This window comes from Podarcis tiliguerta (assembly GCF_965153285.1).
Source record: "Podarcis tiliguerta genome assembly, chromosome: 11".
NCBI lineage: Eukaryota > Metazoa > Chordata > Lepidosauria > Squamata > Lacertidae > Podarcis > Podarcis tiliguerta.
In genome coordinates this window covers 14,741,572-14,759,335 of record NC_139544.1, presented here as the reverse complement: position 1 = coordinate 14,759,335, position 17,764 = coordinate 14,741,572, and the positions used below count along the sequence as shown (strand labels likewise).

Here is a 17,764-nt window from a genome sequence, read left to right as displayed (position 1 = left end):
TAAGATTTATGTTGTTTCCCCCCTAATCAGGAATATTATTCGTATCTGAAAAATCAACACAACTTGCTTTCTAAAAGCCAGAGAATCCTGGAGTATAATTCATTAAAGAACGAAATAGTTTTAAAGTGATATCAAAGTAAAGCCAATACCTTCTCGTGTATCATCAATCCCAGGTATAGTCCCATGACCAAACGGACACAAATCCTGGAAGGCAACTGCATGAGAACGTTTTTTGGAACAGCAGCACCACAAAGGGAATAAAAATGGCAATAATTATACAGCTGACTAAAGCAATAACAGGCACACATATACATATATGCTTTTCACAAGTGCTACAAAAGGAGTCCCCCCCTTATTTTTCTTCCATAATGCGTAGTAAGTGCCACATCCGTAAAGTAATCAGCAACTGTAGCTGTAATCAATATTCAATTTTTAATATAAGCCAATAGCGAAACCCCAAAGACACCGATTGCTTTACTGGATTTTAACACATGTTTAGCCAGCTCCAGTTTCCTGTGATGATATTGGTTCCATATACACCATACATTTAAAGGACGTCTCCCCCCTTGTCTCAAAGATCCATTGCTCATTGTATAGTAATCCACAGTTAGTCAATAGAGAAGGTAGAGGGCCTTCTCAGTAGTGGCACCTGCCCTGTGGAACGCCCTCCCATCAGATGTCAAGGCAATGAGCAACTATCTTACTTTGGAAAGACATCTGAAGGCAGCCCTGTTTAGGGAAGTTTTTAATGTTTAATGCTGTATTGTGTTTTTAGTATTCGGTTGGCAGCTGCCCAGACTGGCTGGGGAAATCCAGCCAGATAGGTGGGGTATAAATAATAAATTAATAAATTTATTATTATTATTATTATTATTATTATTATTATTATTATTCCTGAAACCACTTCAGCTCCACTGAACTATTGGAAATTGGATCAAGGATGTGGTTGGACAAGTAGAGGCTCTATATGCCAGTCGTTTTTTTACCACTGCCTCTTGAAAGCCAATTAGGGCTGGGCAATACCTGGTTTTCAACATCACGATATATCACCAGCTAAACATCACAGTATCTCGATATATATCTGCAGCAGCAGAGGGTCCTGCCAAACCTCCCTGCAGTGGCGGAGGGAGTGCTTCACTTCCCTGCAGCAGCGGAGGGCCTTGCCATGCCTCCCCACAGTGGTGGAGGGCCTTAAAATGTAAGGAAGTAGTAGATTTAATAAAAATATTAAATAAACCTCCATATAACATATTTAATATGTTTTCAACTAATTTAAGAGTAGTTTAAGTGATTTACTAGTCAAGTTGCATCTGCTTCCCCACTCACAGGTCTAAGTGGAATCTGTGCATGCATAAGCCCCTCTGAGTTCAACTAAACTTACTTCTACTTTCCTGGGAACTTTGATTGTCTAGCCATGGGGGTGGTCCCTCCTGGATTGTGAGCAGGCTCTGCATAATTAGCTGAGCTCTAGGTGCAAAGATACTGGTGAACTGAGATTGCTGGTTTGTGCGAGGGCTTATCCTCATCTCTTACAGGTTAGGAGGAAGAGAGCAAACAAAGCAGGAGTCTGGGTGCCTGCAAATTATCTGTAAAATATCTCTAAGGTATAGGTTCAGCTGTGCCACGCCCTGGGAAGCTGTTAAGTCTCCACCTTTTGTTCACCTGTGTATTGCCTTGTTGCAACACTTATCACGATGTAATTTCCAATACTATTATTCAAATGTATGGTGATTTATTGCATAGCCCTAAAGCCAGCATGGGACGTGGGTGGCACTGTGGGTTAAACCACAGAGCCTAGGACTTGCCAATCAGAAGGTCGGCAGTTCGAATCCCCGCGACGGGGTGAGCTCCCGTTGCTCGGTCCCTGCTCCTGCCAACCTAGCAGTTCGAAAACACGTCAGAGTGCAAGTAGATAAATAGGTACTGCTCCGGCGGTGTTTCCGTGCGCTGCTCTGGTTCACCAGAAGCGGCTTAGTCATGCTGGCCACATGACCCGGAAGCTGTACGCCGGCTCCCTCGGCCAATAAAGCGAGATGAGAGCTGCAACCCCAGAGTCGGCCACGACTGGACCTAATGGTCAGGGGCGCCTTTACCTTATCTCTAAGGTATTGGCTCAGCTGTACCACCCCCTTGGAGGCCGTTAAGTCTCCACTTTTTGTTCACCTGTGTATTGCCTTGTAACACTTATCACGATGTAATTTCCAATACTGTTATTCAAATGTATGGCGATATATTGCACAGCCCTAAAGCCAGCACATGTTTTTTCTTTACCTTTTTCTTCCTTAGGACAAAGTTCGCAGGGATCACCCCATCCTTCGCCTGGCATCTTGCTGCAGCAGCACTTTGCCTTGGTGGTGTTAAATGCTTTCGGCACAGAGCACTTGCCATTCTCAAAGTTAGTGAAGCAGAAGCTTTGTCGCGTATCTAGGGGGGAAAGCAAATGCCACAGAATTACTTTAAGACACTGGGTAGCTGGGTAAGTTAATCAAAATCAAAGGAATGCTTTCACTTCTCACTTGCGTGGGAATTCCTGCCTGAACCTCTATCAGCAGGAGACATTATTTTGTAATGCCTTTACCATGCACTGAAGCCCTTTCAGTCTGCTTATACTAGGCGTGGGGAAACCTCTGAGCAGGAGTTGCTGGGGAACATTTCAGACCCACCCACCCCTGAAAATTACTTTTGTAGTGAAAATATTTGTATCCAAAAATGGCATAGTTCAGTTATTCCCCCACCCACCCCACACCATCCTACAATCCCTCTCCATCCATCTACCCCATGATGTCTTTTAATTCTCTTTTGTATCTCCTTCAAGAATTACTTGACAATTGAACAATCCCACACGTGTGCTAAGTCAGCCTGTGGATTTTTGTACAGCCAGCTTTCATCCATGTGGGGAAAACTCAAGACATTTAAAGCATGGCATCCGGTAGGCTCAGTGTAGTATTTTGTTTGTTGTTGAATAATCTCAGTCTAATATTGCAGGTGGCTGTTTGAAAGTCATAGGGCTCTTGTCCATTTGGATGAATTGGCCAATTTGCTCCCTAAAAAAAGTTCAACAACTTAGGGTTGTCTGGAAAAAAAATGGGAGCGTTCCTGCACCTCTTTTCTAGAAAAGGGGGAAAAAAGCACCAGTGTTAGGCAAGGCAAGCTTTCAAATCCATTTTTGCCTGGTCTGGGCTTAGCATGGATTTGTGATTGAAGATGTAGATGGAACATCCATTACATTAAATATTCACACAGTTTTTAAATTTTATTTGTATTGCTTTTATGGCTGCAATTGTGCCCACAGCAACTGGTCTAGCCAAAGTTTGTCTTTCTGTTGTGTTTAAATTTCAAGCATTGCATGTTCATTTTTGCATGCGTTACTGATTGTATTTTCTTTTTACTATCATATTAGCCATCCTGATGATTTTTTAAAGTGTAAAGGTGAGGTAGAACTCCTTTAAATAAATAAATGTGAGACAGCCCAACTTAGCCAAATGATTGTTTACTGAATGGCCCTCCTTTCTGAATATTTGAGCTGACTGTTAATGACCTACTGCAACCACTGTGCTTACCGAAACATCTCCTGCCATTATCAGATATCACAAAGCCTGGAGGACAGATGCACTGGAATCCTCCTGGCGTATTAGTGCAGGATCCAAAGAGACAGATGTTGGGATCCTCGTTGCATTCATCAATGTCTGAAAAATAATTTATTTATTTATTTCATACAACTTATACACAACTTGATTGTAAATAAATAAAATTTTAAAGGCGGTTAAAATGAAAATGTGATTACAACCAGTTCGTCCTGTTTTAAAACAGCAATTGCTTTATAAAGTCTACTCTAAGTTTGTGCCAATATATTTGGTCATCGCCTCCCCCAACAATTTGGGGAAAGGCAAAAAGAAATTGCTCATAAAAAAGTGAGTATGAGAACTTGTGAAACAAATATTTGAGGGGTGGGGCAGGGGTTTGTCTATTCCTGTTCCATTATAACGTAGTTGGGGGCTGTTTCCATCCTCTCTTCCTTAACCATGAGCTGCAACCAAGAACTAACCTTGGCTACAACTCATGCTTAATGGAAAGAGAGTATTTAACTACAAGTCCAAATTCAGAAAACACACTAAACCTGACTTTGACTTAGCTGCCGCATCATGCCATGCTAAGAGGACTGAGAAGAAACACGGTGTTTGCCATCTCCTTGCCCAAAGCCCACACATTTGCACTAAGACATTCTTTCTCTTAGTGTTGTGTGCTAATGTAACCAGTGTCTTGCACATGATATTCACTGCAGCCCCAAAATGCTGTGCTTTGAAAGGTTTCAAAGAAAATATGACTTGGATTACTCTCAAGAAAAACAGTTAACATTGCTAGCAATAGCTGCCAAAAATATTTAAAAGCTGGCAAGAAAACAAATTAATAAATGCACTGTGTTACAAAAGTTAAAATGTCCAAAAAAATGTATTGCTCAAGATAAAAGTCCAGCATATTTAAGCAAGGTTTTGTTCCTTGATTTATGAAGACTACTGAAAGCACACATAAAGTTTTCCTTCCATCTTTATCTGGGCAAAAATTCCACTAACATCAGTTAGTTTGGCACAGAGAAGACATGGGATTTGCTTCCTGTATGGTTAATTTGAAGATATTTAGGATTGGCTGTCTGGTACCAATATCTTTGTTTCTTAGTTTGATGAAACACATTGTGATTTGCATGGATCCGCTTTCTCATTTGATAGCCTTGTGTTACTTTCTCCCCATATAATGAAAATCTAAAGCATCTAACGTTCTAAAAGCATTGGTATATTATTTTGTACCAAAACAAAAATTCCTTAGATGCTGAAATAAACATCAAAGCGCTATGCAAATAACTCAATTACCTTTACACACTAGGTGTGCATTTGGTGCGGAATTTAGCTGTGCATAACTATGAGCGTTAAGGCTTAAAACAGAAACCATTTGCTATATTTCTGAGTCTGGGTGCGTTCGGATGTGGAGATTATTGAATTAGCTTTTCTGGTTATAATGCAAGCGCTTCTTGTCCCAGTTTCTAACATTCCTTTTCCACTGTATAACCTGCTGTGTTATTGGAATTGCGGCTTTTTGATCGCTATATTGCCAGGGCATGCTAAATTTCATTCCCACCAGTGGACACGGTGTAACACAACCGTAGATGTGACCAGGCGTGTCGCCATGAGTGATTCTGTTCCCTCATGATTCACACATGAAAATGGTGGGAAGGTACTGTATACTAGAATACTACTGCAAATTTGGTAACATGAGCTGTAGTGGCGTGATCCATGAAAACTGTGGGGAAATTACAGCAGAAATGCTGCTGTGATTTTCTAGGTTAAGTGGATGTTTTTCCTGAAAGCCATTAACACAGAAATGGCCTCTACTATATTCCACTAGGTTTCCAGAACTGGAATTTACCTCAAGTGAAAGACCACATAAAATGTGAATGTTATCCGGTAAGGAAACTTTAGGGAAATAGAATAAAATGCTGTCTGAATGCAGCCTATATTTTCAGAATTTTTTTCAGCTAAGTTTTCTCTATGTACTCGCCAGGGTGTGTCTGTGTGTGGATTTGTTTGTTTGTTAAGCAAAGATTTTACGAAACACAAACCAGCATATTCCCCCCCCCCCCAATTTCTGTTAATAAAATGCCACAACTTAGAGTTTGTTTCTCTCATCACAAGCACAAGAATGCCGTATCTTGAAAGTCGCTACATTTGTAAATAAGTGACACAATCTTTGCATGTTATTTCTACCACATCCAAAATACCCGTTCTTTACTGTGTTAGTGAAGTTCAAAATAAAATAAAATGCACCATTACCAATGCAGCTTTCGCTTTTTACTTCATACCCTGGTGGGCAAATGCACCTGAAAGATCCTTCCAAGTTTTGACATGTACCAGGGAAGCATGAGCCAGCAAGCACCACACACTCATTGATATCTCAAAAGAATACAAAAAAAGACAAAATATGTTAGAGATTCTAGAAGGAGTACCTACAGTCTAAATATGCAATAAGAGAGAAGAATCTAGATCAAGATCATGGATCCTCCTTCCCACACTTTTGCCTGTCATTTGTTGTTAAGTAACCCTGCTCCCGTCTGTAAATAACTATTATTACAATAATAATAATAATAAAATTTATAATACCACCCTTCACCCAAAGATCACAGGTTTTACAATATAAAAACACAAAAATACATAACAAACGGAAACAATAGCACTGCTCGCCCCTAGCTCTTGCTGATGGGGAAAAGTTCCTTACCCACCCCTTTGCAATGAATTCTGCTGTTCGGTTTAGCATACAAGAGCCACATAAGGCAAACGTATCAACCAAAATTGGTAGAAGAACAGAGATTTCCTGAGAAGAGGGAGAGGCTCTGTCTTGTGTGGCACAGAATTGTGTTTCAACTGCAGTTCACAGGTATCCATAAATACCTTCCGGAAGTGTTTTTGTTGGGCTTCTTTAACTTCTTTAGTTTTTTTAAATTGAAAGACACTAGGATATATGTGACTGAAAGACACTGTAACGTGACTGTGCAAACGTATACCTCAAAAAGCAGCACAATTGTATGTTTATGCAAAAGTAAGTCACACTGTAGTCAATGGGATGTAATCCCAGATAAGTGTGCAGAGGATTGCTGTTCTTTCAATGCACATTTACACTAGGTAGTTGCTTTCATACATACCAATACAGTTCTTGCCATCTGGAGTAAGTTCATAACCTTCATGACATAAACATTTGAAAGAACCGATGTCATTGAAACACCTCCCATTTCTGCACACCTGCCCAAAGAAGGAACTGCATTCATCAATATCTAAATGGTGAACAAAAAGCAACAAAAATGGTAAACAAAACAAAGGCAACAAAATTCTATCATGCAATAATTGCAAGCTACAACTCTGCTTTGGAACACATTTTTAAAAGAAAAGCCTGACTAGCTTTTCAGGTACCTTTTAATTTGAATAACTTTCTAAAGAATTGCCTGAAGTAACTGATATTACAGTTTGAAGTCTGGTTTATTCTGTTATATTTTACTCCAAGAAGACCAATTTATCCTAAATAGAACTCAGTAAGGCAGACATGTATGTACAAAATATTTTTTTAAAAATATGATCCCATTGAGATCCAAGATGGAATTTTGGAGGTAGCTCTTAGAAATATTAAATAACCAATACAATTTTTTGAATTTTTAAAAATCCTATTCATTTTTAATCACTTTTTAAAGGTTTCAATTTTGTAACTTAAATTTAAAGTAAATCCATCATGTGACATATCACACTAAAGCCTGTGACGTTCTGAAGAGACTGGTGTTTTTAGTTTTGACGTATCTCGGTTCTGGGCTGAGCTTTTATGTTTATTGTGTGGTCCAGCAAGGCCAAAATTGTCAATTTTTTAAAATCTCAAACTCTCATGAAACACCTCATAACGGGTTGAGATAAAAAAATTAAAATTTTAGATTCTAACTTAGTTTTGATCATTCAACAAGTTTACAAAATATAAAGAAAATAGGATGACATGAGTTTAGAAAGTTGGATCATAAATTTTTTATTATTATTATCACTGGATATGGAATGACCTACTAGCGGTCTTTTCCCATCCAGTTTAATCTTCTGCCACCACAAACAGCTATAGTGTTGCTGTTGGTGGCCCAGTCAGTAGAAACTGCCATTCCACACCAACATAGCCCTAGGATGATGCTACGTGACAACGTAGTGTCATTCCAAGGGAGGATAGGAAGGGGCACCAATAGCAACTCTGCTGCTACTTGCAGCGGTGTCAACTACATTTTAAATGAATGAATGAAAAGGAAAAAGCCACTGCTGTCACTTCTTTCCCTGGGGATCTCCTTCCCTTACAACTGAAAACTGCACGATCCCTCTCCCAAATTCTCAAAGTTCATCTCCTGCTGACCATTCTGAAACCCTCATTTTTCAATGGAAAAGATGACTTCTGGCTCATATGTAATTCTCTCTTCCCAAAGTTGTGGTCCTGATCTAGTTGGTGGTTCCTGTGGCTACTTGAAAGGTCAAAAAAGGTGTTTGAAGCTGAAATAGTATAATACTTTTTTTTCAAAATTAGTTCCACAACAGAGTACAGACCTTAAATAGATTTGTCTGTTAAAATTCAGAAATTTTCATGTTTTTATTTGAACTGCTTGCACCATCCCTCTTCCTAACTGAAAAAGTGTAGTTTTCTTTTGATTCTCTTACCCATACAGTCATTATTATGTGTAAGCTCAAATCCTGGGTAACATAGACAATTATATGAGCCAACTGTGTTTTTACACGTTCCATTTCCACAAGGATGTCTTTCACATTCATCAACATCTGCAGAGAGAAAGCATTAATACAAAGGAATTATTATTTGTAGAATCATCTCGGGAAACCTTAAACACTGGCTTACTTCCCCCCCTCCCCTTTTTATATTTCAAACTTTCGCAATGATATAATAAATGCAATCACCGCATTTATCTGACAACACATAACTTATATTCATCTGAAATAAATATAACAGTATCAACCCAACCATCGCTCACCAAAATGTCAATTAATTAAGCTGTTCTAGATTTTCTAATTCACGTTTTTACATGGATAACATTCTCTCAACATACCCATACACATAGTTTGGTCATGGGATGCCTTAAAGCCATTTTGACAGATGCAATGGTAAGTTCCCTCTTTATCCACACACGTGCCATGACTACATACATTAGGAATTTCCTGGCATTCATTGCGATCTATAACAAAAATACACAAAACACATGGTATACATTATTGATTTGTGGTTTTGTTATTGCTCATTCATTACTTGCATTTTACAATCTGCTAATGATTACTGAAGGTGAACTCAAAATGTCCATTGCATAAAGAAAGCCGTAGCACAAAAAGCCTACTATTTGTCTGTTCGTGTTAAAGTCAGATACTGCTAAACATGACATGAAAGTCAGGGAAGCAACATAATTGTAAGTGTGCAACACACACACAAAAAAAGCAAATTCAGAACAGGAAAACTGCCAATATTCTAGAGGGAATAGCCATATAAAAGAAGACTTAAGCTAATTAGTGAATACAATTTATTTCTTACCAACACAGGCACCATTGGGTGAAAGTTTGAAACCTGCAGCACATTCGCAGCGGTAACTACCAGGGCTGTTAATACAATCTGCATTCCGTTGACAGAGATTGTCACCATTGCTGCATTCATCAATATCTGCAAGATCAATAATTATTAGTCAAATGTCAGTATAGGTGTCCTTCATCTCTTTGAGGCATACAGATACATTTTGTGCTCTACATTGCAATGGGCATAATTCAGCTAATGTTAAAGCACTTTCAAATCCCACTTTACTTCAATTAGAGAATTTTCAACACAATCTTAACATACCAACTGAAATCACTGGAACTTCAATGTGCTTATATCCCTTATTTTTGTGTTCATCCCTCTGAAGTAGTGACCAGTACATTATTGTAGATGCCTCCGTTTAATATCCTCTAAGGAAGAGGAAAGATGGGATTCGTGCCAAACAGGTAGAAGAAGACTGACAGAAACTAAAAAGTAGAGGAGGAACCCAAGCACACTCTGTATCCCACAACCGTATCACTCCAGAACTTTTTTCATCAGAGCATTTAACAAATTCTTCTGATACAGACAGCAGGAATGTGGCACATTGTACACACAGAGCAAATGCTTTGAATAATGTTCCTGCCTCCCTTTCTCTAAGAAATCTGCCAGGAAGATAAATACAATCCTGTGAAGAAGAAGAAGAAGAAGAAGAAGAAGAAGAAGAAGAAGAAGAGTTTGGATTTGATATCCCGCCTTTCACTCCCTTTAAGGAGTCTCAAAGCGGCTAACATTCTCCTTTGCCTTCCTCCCCCACAACAAACACTCTGTGAGGTGAGTGGGGCTGAGAGACTTCAAAGAAGTGTGACTGGCCCAAGGTCACCCAGCAGCTGCATGTGGAGGAGCAGAGACGCGAACCCAGTTCCCCATATTATGAATCTACCGCTCTGAACCACTACACCACACTGGCTCTGTGAGACCAGACGATACATGGATTTAAACAGAAATACTTATATTCGTGGAAGAAAGGGCAACTAATGATCACGTTCAAACATTTCATGGAATTACTGATAAGGGTTTCAAAACCTAGGTCAGGAATCAACTGATGCGCAGCTTTATTTTTTCAAAGACAAGCGTCTTCTACACCTTTTCATTAGTCACTATTTTTCTGTTGTTTTCTAATACCAGCTGCACTGGCTCCTGGTGGAGTACAGAATCAAGTTTAAGGTGATGGTTTTAACTTCCACCAGACCTTTGGCCAAGGCACAGTCTGACCCCCTCCTCCTGTAATCCTCATAGAACTCTAGCTCAATGGTTGCCATTAATTTGATTTTGAATTGATTTTAGAATGAATGGATTTTAGAATGCATTTCAATTAATTGACTGTGATTTTATGTAAACTGTGCTATTTTTACTGTTGTTAGCCGCTCTGAGCCCATCTTTGGCTGGGGAGGGTGGGATATAAATATATTATTATTATTATTATTATTATTATTATTATTATTATTATTATTATTAACTGCTGCTCTACTTTGAAAATATATCCACATGACACTAATTTACTGGAGCAGATCACAGACAGTTGCACAGTAGACATGAGCACGTATGTTAGCTTGCACTTCGCAGGATACTGAATAAGTCTGCAGGCTTCAACAGGATGATGCAATACTATGTAAAGTGCTGGGTCAGAGTGACTCAGCAGGAGTGTGATTAATGTGATTGGCTATCACCTGTTTTAAAAAGGAAAGCCTGTTCAACAGTAACTGTGGTGGTTGTGCTGTGGTGTGGTGATGCTGTGGTGGAGAGTATTCGTTTGCCTTAAGGAGCAGGTACTCTGTATGGACTGTTTTTGTAAATACTTGTATATAGCTCACATTAAAAAGACTGCACTGAAAAGGGACTCTGAGCGTTTTGCTAAAAGGCGCCGCGAGGAATTCGCGACACTCTGCTGGTCCACACAGCCAGGTGAGGCCATTGTGTAGGACTCAGTCAGTACAATCAGTTCCTCTTTGATCATGAGCCTGACCTGGAGGCAGGTGTAATTTCTAGGTGTATTCCCTCCCTGCAAAAAAAAAAACCTCACTTATGAGCTGCAGTAAAGTAGGAGCGGAGACTATTGCTGAAAAGGATCTTGCCATGAGGATAAACCATAGACAATACGATTTACATCACCTTCACAGACCAAGAGCAGATCATTGTAGCTGAATCCTGTTGGGCATTCGCAGCGGAAGCTGCCAATCTGGTTAATGCAAACACCATTTGCACAAATCCCTGGGATCTCTTTACATTCATCAATATCTTAAAAAAAAATATCAATATTTATTAGTCAAATGCTTTTTCTCATAGTTTCTCTATGCATGAAATAAGGAAGATAAAGTGGTAATAAAATTAACCTAGAAATATAATACAGCAAATTGAATATAGCAATTCAATTTTAATTTTAATCAATGCTTTTTGTATAAAGGAAAAATCCATGTAGGGGAACTTTATACATAAAAAGCTGAAACTTCTTCCCTGTCATGTTAGTTTTCCACACATCTTATAAATAAAAAGGGGGTGGGTGGGAGAAAAAAAGCCTCTAGTTTTCAGATTCATGCTGCATTCATTAATCTGAACATAGCTTTAAAAACTCACCAACAGCTTTGCCCGTGTGGATGTCGAATGTGAAGCCAGGAATATTTCCACATATTGACTTGAATTCAACTTAAAAGGAAAGAAAGTGGGGTGGAATCAAGGAGGCTGAATATAACAATAACTCTTGGACAAACAATCCATTTACAAAAAAACAGTAATCCATTTTATTGAATAAGAGGATTCCCCCCCCACACACACACAATGCAGCCATAAACAAATACGTTATTTAATCCAAGTATTAGCTTTAATGTTGACAGAATTTAGAAACTGAAAGACAGCACTGACGAAGAAAACCCCCAATGTGGAATTATATAGGATTAGTAATTTTGATGTACAAATAATGGGCTTTGAGCTCTTCTCTCTTCCCATCTGGATTAGTGACAGGAAGGACATTGGCTTAGAATACTTCTGGGGAAGGAAAAATGTTCTTTTCAGTTCTTATTTCCTCTTTCCATACTGATCAAAGGAATACTGCACTGCTTTGTTTTCCTTTATGCCCTATTGTTATCAAAGAGATAGAAGAATATATCTCAGCTATTGGGTTTTTGTAAGTTTTATCCTATGTGATAAACAATTGCCTGTATCTTTCTTCCAGTGTTTTCTTTTAAGGAAACTTCTTTTAAGAAAACACCGAAAGACATCTACAGGTAACTGTTTATCACATGCACTTTCAACTAACTGGAAAAAAGCCAGGAAACTGAAACAAATGAAACTAATATTTGTAATATCCCTGATACCTACATTTATTCACGAGGTTGTTGGGAGGTATAACAGCTCCTGAACATTGTGTTTGCTTACATTGACTGCCAAGGAAATAACTGAATAATATATTACTGTATTGGCTCTCTAGGAATCTGTCCAGAAAGGGGTGCATATATCTTAATATTAATTTGGGCTCAAGAGTCTTTACAACATCCCTTGTTAAGTCTAGTTTTTACCTGTTCCTGGAGTTGGACATGGCTCACAAGGTTTGTTCCAGGCTTTCCCAACATTATAGGTGCAGCAACACATCCTCTTGGTCACATTGAAAGGGAGTTCGTTGTCGCAAGACGTTCCATTGTAGCTTCTATAGCAAAAGCTCTTTCTCATATCTGTACATGTAGAAATTGCATGCTTTTAAAAGTATTAAACATATAACAATTGGATCCTGAGAACTGGCTTTCTTTTTTCCTACACATCTACCTGTTTCAGCTGACTTTCCTGTTTCGGAACACAGAATAACTCCAGCTGGATCTATTCTCTGCGTTTTATTCAAGAAGACTGGGGCAGATGCTAGATCTTCCCAACCACGAAGCATTTTCAACCCCCTGGGAGTTGAGAGGTGGCTGCGACTGGCCGCAACCACCTCCACCCTGGAACTGGGTAAGCAGCCATTATAAGCATGCTTAATTGAAGCAAGCATAATCCGGGTTGAGTTATAAGATCCAGAAAGCATATTTAGTACACAATAAAAGTAACTTACACAGCTGTTCTATGGAATTGGGGGGGGGAATCTGTGGCAGACCTACCACCACTTCCCTTGACCTGACAGCTTGATATCTAGGGCAGGATATGTGGGGAGGCCTTTTTCACCCCCTTGTCTTTCTCCCTATTTATCTCCCATTGAAATCAATGAAATTAACTATGCAAGCTCTAGAATCAGCATAGTTCTTGGACCTTCTTTGAGCACATGTCATGGGCTTTAGATCCTGCAGATCCCAAGCTCTGCAAGGCACCCACCCACCACCAGAATCCCACTGGGGATACATCTGTACCCACAGAACTTTCTACTGGTGGACCAGAGGCTTTACCAGAGGCATAGCTGCTGTCCTACTTTCTGACCTCCTCTCCACTACTAAACGGACACCTAAACACATTCAGAGACTCCACAGCCATCTTCTGGCCAGATGTAGGAATGCAGCCTCAAGCTGTGACTTAAGCTATTTCAATAACCATGCACATTTCCAGAAATATTAGTTTAACTGACTTTGACCAATCCAGATATTCCTCCAAGCCATTCCAACACCAATGGAGGCCTCACGTGAATGCTATCCAGCTGTGAGCCTGGATTCTAGATCCTATGTGCTACTGAGGAAGCTGCATAGGAACAGCTGTTAAGTGTAAACTGGGCCTAAATTTTAGGAACTCATCTGGTCTTCAAACTCTTCTCAATATCATGGTAGGAAGTGGAAATAGAAAAGGTAACATACCCATACAGTTGTGGCCTCCATTCACCTGCATGTATTCTGGAGGGCAAATGCATGTGTAGTTCCCCAAGGTGTTGTAGCATGTCCCAGGACCGCAGACACCAGGATGCGCAACACACTCATCAATATCTGTGGGAGAGCAGGGAGACTCAATAAGCAATTGAGGTACAACAAACAAGTGCTCAATAAATAACAACATACAAGGCCAAACTGAATTGCCAAACAAGTATTTCTCATTTGTGGACAAAGAGGCTAGGTAAGACATTAGGAAGAACTTGCTGACAGTAAGAGCTGTTCGACAGTGGAATTTGCTGCCAAGGAGTGTGGTGGAGTCTCCTTCTTTGGAGGTCTTTAAGCAGAGGCTTGACAACCATATGTCAGGAGTGCTCTGATGGTGTTTCCTGCTTGGCAGGGGGTTGGACTCGATGGCCCTTGTGGTCTCTTCCAACTCTATGATTCTATGATTCTATAAGAGTTAAACAGTGAATCCACCATCTTTGAATCCCGTGTTTGGGATTTTCCTCCTCTTCTGAAGTAGTATGGAACTCCATGGTAGGAGTTCACCCACCCCTTGTACAGTGGTACCTTGGTTCTCGAACTTAATCCGTTCCGGAAGTCAGTTTGACTACCAAAACCATTCGAAAACAAAGGCGTGGTTTCCAATTGGCTGCAGGAGCTTCCTGCACTCAATCAGAAGATGTTCGGCATCCGAAAAACGTTCATAAACCGGAACACTTACTTCTGGGTTTGCGGCATTCAGGAGCCAATTTGTTCGACAACTAAGCCATTCAGGAACCAAGGGACCACTGTACTTCGTTCTCACTGAAAAAACCACCCACCTGAAGCTGTTACTCGACTATGAAAAATTTTGTTACAACAAGTAACATCTGAAGCTGTAATTCGTCTATGAAGATGTTACTTCCAGCAAAAAGGAGATGCAGGGGCACACAATATCTTGAGGAAGTATGTGGGATTCAAGTTATAGTCCTAACCCACTAAAGTCATTACTTTAAAAAGAAAAGAGAAATCAAAATGGCCTGTATCATCACATCAAGTTTGACCCTAAGTAGTATCAATTAGAAAGTAGTGTGCATATTCATGATTACCCTGGGAGATTGTCTTAATATAATGGATATAAAATAATAACTGATAACTTGATAACTGAATGTGTAAATCTAAGTTTCAAATCCTAAAAATCTACAACTTTAGATCTAGTACAGTGGTGCCCCGCAAGACGAATGCCTCGGAAGACGAAAAACTCGCAAGACAAAAGAGTTTTCCGTTTTCTGAGTTGCTTCGCAAGAAGGATTTCCCTATGGGCTTGCTTCGCAAGATGAAACGTCTTGCGCCTTTTTTTTTAAACCGCCAATGCATTCCTATGGGATACCATCAATACACAGTGGTGCTTCGCAAGACGAAAAAACTCGTAGAACGAAAAAACTCGCAGAACGAATTAATTTCGTCTTGCGGGGCACCACTGTATCTGCATTTTATCTGCATGCTTTCGGGTGCAGGGGAGAAACGTCTGCAGGGAAGAATATTGTTTGAGAAGAAATGGGTGCTGCACTAGGAGAAAAGATAAGAATTGTTACCTTCACAGATACGAGTTTCTTCACTGAGGTAGTACCCATGGGGACATTCACACTGGAAGCTGCCAAATGTATTGATGCAGTTTCCACCTTGGCAGAGGCCAGGCAGCTCTTGGCATTCATCAATGTCTGTGTTAAGAGAGAAAGGCATATTTTTTTGGCTGATGAAAGACTGTAGCGGACTACTTGCATAGATGGCTAGCAGAGAATGACTTTTGTCTGTTTTTGTTTATAAATCTGCTCGGCTTTTTATGAAAAAGATCTGATAAAAGTATGAACCGGCCAAAGTACATTTAACTCCCACTAATTGCAGTACGATTTGACCAAACTGCGGGAGGCAGTGAAAGACAGGAGTGCCTGGCGTGCTCTGGTCCATGGGGTCACGAAGAGTCGGACACGACTAAACAACTAAACAACAACAATTGCAGTACGAAGGATCACAATCTAAATTAAAGTCTTCCCCAAAAGTCAATGGGTCTTCAAATACTGTACTCAACCATGACCAGGTTGCATCATATTTTATCACCTAGGAACATATGCTCTGTAATTATCACTTTTTGGTACATTGCATGGATGCTGAAAGCTTAAAAGATCAGCTGTAAAACAGTCTGAGTCATGCCTCCACTTAATTTTTTGATAGGGTGATAGTAGACACAACTAACAGACTCAGAATGAGCCAAATGAATAAGATCAAGGCAGCTGATAAAGGAACACTACACATTACATTTTCCCTTTAGCAGCAAGACTGCCAAAATCCAAAACAATTTAGGAACTCAAAGTTTATAAAGCAATTTGCAGATTGCTGGGAAGCTCTTAACAGATGGAAAAACTCAGGTGAATGTGAGGATCTGGATTGCTGCCATTAAGAAGTATCTATGTTTGAAATGGCCAGCACTTTAAAACAAAGCTGACAAAATACATACATTTAGTTACTTCTATGGAACTAACAGATTTCACTACCTCCCCATTATAGACATTTTACAGAACTTGACTCTTGTTTAAGTCATAAAAAGCTATAGTAGTTATTTTAAAAGAATTAACTTCTTTAACTATGTTAATGACCGAAATCAAGACCCTCACTCACTCAGCCTTCTCAGTGGAGAGGTCATGTTTAGTGGCATGTTTGGACACTGAATGTGTAAGTTTATGTCTAAAGTCAATGGACACAACAAACACCATTATATATACTTCTGGATTATTATTATTTTATTATTATTATTATTATTATTATTATTATTACCCCACCCAACTGACTGGGTTGCCCGGCAGCTTCCAATGTAATTAACACAGTGAGCCATTAAACAAAAGGGTTTAATGGTTCTTGTTTTTGTATTTGTTTAAAAAACCAATAAAAATTTGTTGTAAAAAGGAAAGGAAGGAAGGAAGGACTTACCTTCTAGAATAATAGTGATAGGATTTGGTCTGAAACCTTCACCCCCTGGACAGAGAGTATTATATTCACCTACAGAGAAAAGAACACAACCAAGAATTAAAGAAAAGGCTGTGGGAAGATTAATACACAGATGGCTTCAGTTGTTGTTTTTCTTTTGCATAGTCCTGTTCACAGCTCATGAAATTTATCATCTTAATATGAACTGTGTTTTGACTGTCAAGGCCCCTATTCTTGACCCCACAACAAATCACACAGATTTATAATAACTCTGTCTGGAAAGCAGCACATAGGGACCCCATTCAGTGTAGTGTCCTTTCGGACTCTTGCAATCCATACATATTTTATGTCCATGCATCTGTTTTCCCACCAAAGCTGTCCTACACAATATGGAAAACAAATATTTTCAATGTGTCCATAGCATGTATCTGAGGTGAATACGTTTGAAGGAAGATTATAATTACTAATAAGTCTTTGGTGTCTTTTGCAGATGCTTTGGAACAGCAGTTGTTCTAAACTCCCACTAAGTACATGGCAAAACACTTCATATTAGTGTCCCTAAACATGCTTTCAATTTTACACACAGGAAAAAGGATACTTAGGTTAACAAGGTACTTAGGTTAAGGCCATCATGTGTTGTCACAAGCAAAGCTGGAATCCTTGATTCCTGCACTCAAGGCTTATGAATCACATCTGAGAACCTAGGCATGCTTTTCTATTTAATGAGCACTCACACTTTACATTGTGGGTGCCCTTTGCAGGATCGCGCGTGGTGCTACAGTTCCCAGGGAGCTTACTGGCAAACAGGGGCTGGCTTGCCTCTCAGTGTTAATTTGTGAAGGTTCACGCCCAGCCTCAGCAATCAAGTTTCTTTCTGGGAGGTGGGACCAGCCCCATTTATA

The 17,764-nt window shown here is 39.6% G+C and overlaps 1 protein-coding gene across 1 annotated transcript in view; it reads right to left on the bottom strand.

Moving 5' to 3' along the window:
* The window catches only part of FBN2 (fibrillin 2), a 138,609-nt gene that overhangs the window by 16,881 nt on the left and 103,964 nt on the right, over window positions 1-17,764 (bottom strand). The window contains exons 38-51 of the mRNA XM_083403565.1: window positions 16,866-16,934; window positions 15,476-15,601; window positions 13,887-14,012; window positions 12,636-12,788; window positions 11,698-11,766; window positions 11,236-11,361; window positions 9,088-9,213; window positions 8,615-8,740; window positions 8,214-8,330; window positions 6,689-6,817; window positions 5,823-5,942; window positions 3,561-3,686; window positions 2,272-2,424; window positions 150-215 (exon numbers count right to left, since the gene is read on the bottom strand). Of these exons, the coding sequence (XP_083259691.1) occupies window positions 150-215; window positions 2,272-2,424; window positions 3,561-3,686; window positions 5,823-5,942; window positions 6,689-6,817; window positions 8,214-8,330; window positions 8,615-8,740; window positions 9,088-9,213; window positions 11,236-11,361; window positions 11,698-11,766; window positions 12,636-12,788; window positions 13,887-14,012; window positions 15,476-15,601; window positions 16,866-16,934 (1,632 nt within the window). The remainder of the gene's footprint in view (window positions 1-149; window positions 216-2,271; window positions 2,425-3,560; window positions 3,687-5,822; window positions 5,943-6,688; window positions 6,818-8,213; window positions 8,331-8,614; window positions 8,741-9,087; window positions 9,214-11,235; window positions 11,362-11,697; window positions 11,767-12,635; window positions 12,789-13,886; window positions 14,013-15,475; window positions 15,602-16,865; window positions 16,935-17,764) is intronic.